Genomic DNA, 8,199 nt, shown 5'->3' with positions numbered 1-8,199 from the left:
AATATCCAATATTTTAAATATATTTTTTAAAATTTGAAATTTTACCCAAAACCTGAAACTATAACAGAAAACGCGAATCCAAAATTTACAATAATATTTTTATACTGAGAACATATATGAATTACTCAAATATACATAATATGAACAAAATATTCTGGGTAATTTGGGTACCCGGAGTCTAACAGAGACCCGCAGGTCCAAAAAAATCTAATAGGTACTTTTTCTCAATCCCGAACCTCAACCTATATTTCGTATTGGTTTGGTTCGTTTATCAAATTTGGGTAAAATTTCCATCTTTAAGAAAGAGTTACATAAGAGTGTATATAAAAATTCTCGAATAAACTTATTCATAAGTTATATAATTTTAAACAAATTTATGTATTCGATATAATACGACTTTATAACATAATAATACACAATATACTCAAAATACCATCTCATATCCAACTTCATATATAACTCATAAAACCCGCACTTTTGAAGCGCATATCAAAATCTAGTCTTAATTAAATCTGTCAAGATGAAGTAAATCTGTGTCAAAAAGAAAAAAAATCTATCGAAACATAATTAAAGTAAATGTATGAACAAAGAAAATATATCTATTAAAATTAAATAAATATGTGGCCAGAAACTAAATCTGTCGAATCATCATTAAATCTGTTATTATTAAAAAAAAATTGTTGTTAAAAACGTGACAAAATGTTTTAAGAAAAATTGTCAAATTTAAGTAAATTTGTAACCAAAGAGAAATAAGTATCAAAACAAACTAGTAATTAAACTAAAATTAGTGTTAATCTAGTAATAAATTGATAAATAAGGATTATACTAAATTACTCAGATTAACTCTTATTTCTTATGTAATAACTAGACTAATTTATTAATAGTGATGATATCAACATGCTTTAAGTTGGCATGAGATTTCTAAATTATGAAGACATTTATTAGGTAAATTTTTTGAAAGTGAAAACTATAAAGCCTGAGGCTCCTTCATTAGATTCCAACAAAATTCATACTAACATCTTCCAAGTAAGCAATTAGCAATCCATTTTTTGTTCAAATTGTTTAAATATCTTTAGAACATTGTCCTTTCACATACATCACAACAAAAATGTACAAGACTAACAACAGTTGTCTTTGTTTTTCATTTATGAAAAAAGGAAAGACATTTGTGACTAATCATAACGATGTCGATAGAGAAAAAGGCGATGCAGCGGATCGAGAAGGAGTTCAAGGATATGACTTCGAAAGACTCCTTGTACAGCATCGGTTAGTATTTTTTCATAACAATTTACAAAGGTCACATGCCATAAAAAATATATATATATATTAAAAAACTTAAACTGCATACATCACGTGTAATAGTTTGCCATCGGATCATACAATTTCTTGATATTTGCATAATATAAACCGGAAGTTAACATTAGATTCACCACAACTGTATTTTTTTTTTTACAAATAAATATGCATAATTTGTGTTGCTAGTGCCTATAGCGTCATTAATATGTCTTCTTTATATTAAGAACCACAATAATTACAGTTTTATGTTTATCCACTATAATAGTGCTCTTTGTTGATACATATTTAGGTAGAGACTCGAACAATTTGTTCAAATGGAATGCGATGATTCAAGGTCCAGAGGGTACTCCATACGCCGGTGGCATGTTTAGCATCGATATTAAATTTCCTAAAAATTATCCTTTTACAGCACCCAAGGTTATATCAACTAAAATACAATTAAATTGAAATTCAAGTGGTTCTTGTATGTAGTATGTTAAGTACTAAAACAAAATTGTTTTATGTGTTTCATTTTTTATCTTTTCCAGTTTGCGTTCAAAACTCGGATTTATCATCCAAATATCAATTCCGAAGGATCCATATGCCTTGACATTCTTAAAGACAAGTGGTCTCCCCCTCTTACGGTTGAAAAGGTTTAAAATTTGATTCATAAATTAAATAATTTATTTCGTGTATTTAAGTACTGCCTTTGTTATTTAGAGTAAATAAATGAATAAACAGGTGCTTTTATCCATCACTTCATTATTGGCGGACCCAAACCCAGATGATCCTCTGGTGGGAGAAATTGGAGAGCTCTTCAAAAGTAACAACTTTCTATTTAACCAGAGAGCTCGAGAATGGACTGAACGACATGCTTAAATATTAATAGCTGTTTTAAGAAAAGTAGTAGTTTTTATGAATAAAAAATAAGAAGACTAATAGCTGTTTTCTTTTTTCAAATTAATCATACAAATAGTTACCAACAGCTTTGAATGATATGTTATTGGGGACTTCTTATATATTATCAAAAGTTATAAGCATTTTAGATTTTTTATTATGCTCAAAGTACATAATATAAATTTTAATTAAAACTAGATTTTGATCCATGTTTTCAAAATGTATGATTATTTTTTTAGTTGTGTAGAAACTTTTAGAGTTCACCCTAGCATGTTTTCTCCAAGACTCTCCAAGACACGACTTGCGAGACAGCTGCATGACTTATCTTCATTGACGCCGGCAGCGTTTCCGCTTGCCGGCGTTGCCCCAATCCGTTGCTCTCATGGTTTGCCTCTTCTTCTCTGGTTGTCTACTCGTTTTCTCGGTGGGGGAACCAAAATTCGAAATGTCGATTTTAGTAAATTAAGGAAAATAGAGATTCTTGATTTTCCTTGAGGATACGAATTCTCTGCGAGGGCTAACTACAAATTATAAAATAAATACGGAAAATTTATAAAGACAATAAAAGGAATCTAGAAAAGATATATCTTTATTTCAAATCCGCGTAAGAGCGTAGCGAATTTATAATAGGTTATAAGAGCTACGGCCGCAAGAGCTGTCAGCGAGCTCTTTAATTCTAGCCATTAAAACCCTAACCATTTTTTGAGTCACAACTCGATAACAAAACACGAAAGAGATGCGAAAAAGGTTTTACTGATTTTTGAATGGACCTTATTAAAGGCTGCCTACTTTCGAGGATCAAGCCGAACATAGTTCAGTTTACAAAGTTTGAACAAACGATCGAACTGCCTTTGCTAGTTCGTCTAGTAATCAAGTGCAAGACATAGAATATTAAGCATGTCGAAAAGAATGCCTAAGAGTTCTAAGTGTAGAGAGTTCTAAGAGTCTTAAAAATCGTCCTTGTGCTCCTTGCCTTGCCTCTCTTTATATATGCCTTCAAAGTCGACCATATTTCCCTTTCTGCCCCTGATTCGAGTTTATCTCTTTTGCGGGAGTTTTCCTTATCTTCTCAGCCTTCATGTTTATCTTGGAAGTTTTGCATTTATCTTCTTTTCCATTAATTTTTCCTACCAAAATCTAATAAACCTTCAAAATCTAATAATTTTTCCATTATTCTCTGGGCCTATTCCTGTCTGGAATCATAAGTTGGCTTTCGTCGCATTTTAGACCTTCTCGGGCCGTTTTCGACCTAAAAGTTTTTACGATTATTATTGGAGAAATCATGGACTTATACGATGTTGGTTCCTACATCATTGGTCCTATGGAATGTTGGAAACCAATCATTTAATCGAGACAGAAATGGTGTTTAAGTTAACCATTATTGCCTTATACAATCGATTCGAACTTTTACGAGAAAACAAGTCCTTGTTGTTTTTATCGTAAAATCTCAACGGAAACTCCGATTGACACAAAATGAGAAATATTTTGATCTAGATTCAAAGGAGAACACAATGAGAGTCTCAATAAGCTCCATAGAGATCTATGAGAGCTTTGTGGGCGATTTGAGAACTCATGTGACCTATGTGGGCGATTTGAGAACACATGCGAGCTATGTGGGTGATTTGAGAACTTATGTGAGCTGTGTGGGTGATTTGAGAACTCATGTGAATTATGTGGGCTATTTGAGAAGTCACGAAGTGAGGATAGAGAGGCTATGAGGGCGATTTGAGCCAAGGACTGAGGAAAGAGAGGCTATGAGGGCGATTTGAGCCAATGATTGAGGAGAGAGAGGCTATGTGGGCGATTTGGAGCCAAGGAGTGAGGAGAGAGAGGCTATGTGGGTGATTTGGAGAAGCTAGAAGGCTATGTGGGAGATTTGAAGATTGTTAGATCCTTTTTCTTGCTCCTAATGCCTCTGTTGGTTGCTTACGTGAACTTTTGGAACTACTTGGTTTGTGTACGTAAGTTTTTCCGTATAGATCTCCGGAAGTTGTATAGCGGAAGATTATCTTACAAATTTTCCTATAAGGTTTTCCACGGAAACTTTCCAAATTTTTTCTTGCGGAACATTGTTTTATCGCAAAAACCTTCAGCAAGAACGTTTTTTCGATCTTTTCATGTTTGTATATAAACTTTTTCATTTTTTGTACGGGATGAAATACACAGAGTTTTGTTCTCGTATCCTTATATAAGTAGGCTTGGCTTATGCAGTGTAGTTTCTTCGACATTTCCAGCTCATATCTACCTATGGCATATTTCTCGGAAGATTTTAGCCGTTGATTTTTCCATGACCGATTTTGACCCCAACAGTTAGCCCCCCAGCTTGTAAGATTTTACGTGTGATTCTTGCGAGGTTTTGATTGGCGTATTAGGTGGAATCAATGGATAAAAGGTCCATTGACGAATCCAGCTTTCCCGAAAGTTGAAGTTGTTGGCGTGCTCTTCTTTCCTCATAATAACGGGATATGGCAAGTTTGGGGCTGCGCCTTATAAAAGATGCCTACGTACCCTTTTGAAGGGATCAAGCATTTTTTAGTTTGTTCTGGAGATAAAATACTTACGACCTTTTCTTTCTAGTGGGATCTTTACGGTCTAGTTATGTATTGTGTGGAGATTTGAGCATGTTGCTGCCGATGGTATTTTATATTAGACTTTTGTCGGCCTTGAGACTAGCCTTGTAGTCTGTTTTTCTTTGGATTTATAAAATCATGGGTTATCTCTTTTTTTAAAACGTATAGAGCATCCATACGCGGAGATGAGAGAATGAGTGTGAGTTGTCATCTCATTTTTGACGCTCAGCGGATTGTTATACTTGTCGTTGTGTAAGATGAGAATACTTGAAGGTTTTTTAGCTCATGGAGACTCAAAAACGAACAAATATAAGCGGAGAGAAAAATTTTGGAATCTCGTATCGGTCTGTTGATACTATGCCTTGGGATGTGTAAGACCAGTGTGTTGGGTTTAGGGCAAGACCTAGGCTTACTATCAGTTTAGGGTTTGCGATGACTGTTTCGACTTAAATCACCCGTTGCGGTTTCAACCTGATTTTGTCTCGATATAGAAGTCTGTGAAAAGTTTTTGGCTTATGTGATATGCATCGATCGGGAACCGAGTATCTCTCTAGAGACAATTTCTAAGTCGTCTAGAAGTACTGACCAAAAATTTCGGATTCCGTTTATAGCGCGCTATTATCCTTGTGTCGAATGTCTGAGAGCCTATCTTTGTGGGGGGGGGGGGGGGATGTCTTACTTTGTCTAGTACGTTAGAGTTTGTCTTTTTTGTTCAGCAACAAACTGAATGGTAAGTGTTCCTGTTTGAGTTTGAGCCTTCGCTAAGGATGTGTGTTTGAGAAGATGTTAGTGCATATGAATGTTTGAGTTTTCGAGATGGAACTTCCATCTAGAAAGATATTTTACGTTGAAATACAGTTCTTCAAGTGTCTCGCGGCACCAAACACTGAATTTTTATTTCGAGTAAAATTGTAAGTTATGAGAACATGTTGGAGAAATTTTTCGCGTTTGGCGTGAAGGTCTCGTTTGACCTTGTAACCAAGAAATACTTTGGTTTGTTTGCGGAGGCTTCGCAGACGAAGTTTGTTTGTGTAGCAAATTAATTGAAAGCATCCTTCTTTAGAAGATCTCTTTTGTATGCCGTGTTTCTTGTTTGAAACGTTTCCGGGCTCAGAGATGTTTTGCAGTGGCAAAGGGTTTTGTTTTAACTTTGCGACAAAGAAACGTTTTTGTTTGTTTGCGGGTGTTTCTCAGCCAAAACTGTTGTTTCTATTTTGATATTAAATTGTTTGATTCGTGATCGATGAACTAGGACCAAGGGGTAGTGTAAATTTGTCCCTGGGAATAAGCGGTTTCCTTCACTGTGCTTTGTGAAGAGTTGTCCTTCCGAGATTTATTTCGTGTATTTTTAGTGAGGATTTTTCGTATAGCTCTAGGAGCTTTTTTGTGAATGTCTCCTCATATGCCGTGTTTCATGGGTAAAACGTAGTGGGCTTAAAGTTAGTTGTGGAGAATATAGAACTTGGTCAATTGACAATAAATTTGTATTTTCTGTTAACCGTTTGTTTGTTAGGACTGATTTTTTGTTGTGAAGACTTTATCATATTATTTCCCTTTTTGGGTTATATAATCGTTGGTGTAGTCAGTGTGATATTCTCTCCCAGACACGTTTCTCAAGAGAGTTTTCTGATCTTTTCGGTAGTGGCCCCTGGTTTCCTTTGAACCATCGGTTATTTCCGTTTTTATGATGGTTGACCTTCTGCTCCCGTTCTGAACATCTCACCAACCTTGTCTCACTTTTCTTTTTTAGTCAATTTTCAAATCTCAAACTACCTCGATTGGCGAGCATCGTCGGTCCTCTGCGACTCCGGTCGGTATACCACCATGGGTGTCGTTGCCTTGGTTCAGATACACCTCCTCCTTCCCCGTAGTCTGAGATCAGACACCCTCCGCTGAACAGAGAACCTAGAGTCGACAGTACTCCTCTAGGTACACGCTTGTTACGCCTGCAACAGTTACTTTTGATCTAAGTGCTCTTCTCCAACTCAAAAGTTTACCCGCTATCTATTATTATCAATTACTTCGCCCTCAAGTCTTCCAGATGAGGAGATTTACAGCCGAAGAAAAGGGGAAAGGATTGACTACTAGAGACCCAAGCAAACCCCGAATCCGCATAAGAGCCCCAGACTTTGATCCCTCAGAGCTCATCAAAGATAACCTGCTCACATTGGTAGGACGACTAACGAACCCCAAAGAACATAGGATGTCAGCAGTTCTAACGGCGTTACCTAAAGTATGGAACCTCGTGGGAAAAACAGTCGGTGCAGACCTTGGAAACGATGTTTTCCACTTCCGTTTCCAGGAGGAAGGTGACCTCCAAACGGTACTTCACAATCGACCATACAACTATGGACGGTGGATGGTGCTCATCCAGAGATGGGAGCCGATAATCTCTGCATCATTTCCGTCACAAATACCATTATGGATCTCCCTAAGAGGAATTCCCCTTCACTACTGGCAGGAAAAGGTGGTTAGCAACATTGGTCTCGAGTTTGGTGAACTGGAGACATATGAAGTCACAAAGTCTAGTGCACGTATACGTTGTGTTGTCGATGGTCTCAAACCGCTGATAATGGAATCAATTCTTGAGTTTGACTCTGGCGAGGAGAGCTTGATAACCCTAGAATATGAGAAGCTAGGTAATCACTGCTCCTACTACTATCGCCTGACACACCTCCAGTCTCAATGTTCCGAGAAGCCAAAAGAAGAAAATGCTAGGAGTATAACCCGCGCCGGCACGCCCCCCACCCGCCACGGCACGCCCCCCACCCGCCACGACGATATGAGAACTACAAGAGACCGAGAGGATATCGCTGGAAAGCAAACAAACTTTAATGACAGGAGGGACAGATATGGCAATCCTTTCGGTAACAGAGTTTCTCACACAAATAGAGCTCAAGGTCCCAAGAACAAGATTGCGGCACACTCGAACCCCCAATACGTAAAGTATGGGAACATGGAATATCGTCCAAAAATGACTCTACCACAGAACACCAACTCTCCCCATTCAGGCCGTAGAGGTTCCCGCATTAGTGACCACCCGTATGCAAACGACGAAGCTACTTCAAAACTACAAGAACAAAATATGGTTAATCAGGTGGAAGACCAAGTTATAGGCCCATCGTCGCAGATAACACCTACACAAAGACCTCTTGAGTGCAACCTTGACGACGTGGACTTTCCGGTAAGACAAGTCCCTACAGCTGCAGAGGTTTTAGGTGACATAAATGAAGCAACTCTACGCTACTTAAATGTGGATGATCCTATTGAAAGAGCAGCAAGACAACAGCGCGTCCTTCAAAGTGAAATAGATGGATCAGTTGAAGCTACAGTCGCTGGCATCATCAAACACTCAGTGGATACTGTGAATCTCATGCCAAGTCTATCTGTTCCGTCTGTGCTAGCCCCCTCGGAGGATCAAGACAAGGGTCCGACTACACAAAGAACCAATGTACCA

General features: G+C 37.5%; 1 protein-coding gene across 1 annotated transcript; it reads left to right on the top strand.

The window, feature by feature from the left end:
* The first annotated feature begins 894 nt into the window (after nucleotides 1-894).
* Nucleotides 895-2,324, top strand: LOC106414764 (probable ubiquitin-conjugating enzyme E2 31). The gene is made up of 5 exons (XM_013855351.3): nucleotides 895-1,026; nucleotides 1,158-1,266; nucleotides 1,586-1,713; nucleotides 1,824-1,928; nucleotides 2,017-2,324. The coding sequence occupies exons 2-5, from the start codon at nucleotides 1,185-1,187 to the stop codon at nucleotides 2,152-2,154; spliced, it is 453 nt and encodes a 150-aa protein (XP_013710805.1). The 5' UTR covers nucleotides 895-1,026; nucleotides 1,158-1,184; the 3' UTR covers nucleotides 2,155-2,324.
* Nucleotides 2,325-8,199: the final 5,875 nt, after the last annotated feature.

This window comes from Brassica napus, chromosome C5, assembly GCF_020379485.1.
Source record: "Brassica napus cultivar Da-Ae chromosome C5, Da-Ae, whole genome shotgun sequence".
Lineage (NCBI taxonomy): Eukaryota > Viridiplantae > Streptophyta > Magnoliopsida > Brassicales > Brassicaceae > Brassica > Brassica napus.
This window is presented reverse-complemented; position numbering and strand designations above follow the sequence as displayed.

Excerpts from the sequence above, each read along its gene's own strand:
- LOC106414764 (XM_013855351.3), top strand. The coding sequence starts at position 1,185 with ATGTCGATAGAGAAAAAGGCGATGCAGCGGATCGAGAAGGAGTTCAAG. Across the intron at positions 1,267-1,585 it reads AGACTCCTTGTACAGCATCG|GTAGAGACTCGAACAATTTG; the intron begins GTTAGTATTTTT and ends ATACATATTTAG. Across the intron at positions 1,714-1,823 it reads ATCCTTTTACAGCACCCAAG|TTTGCGTTCAAAACTCGGAT; the intron begins GTTATATCAACT and ends TATCTTTTCCAG.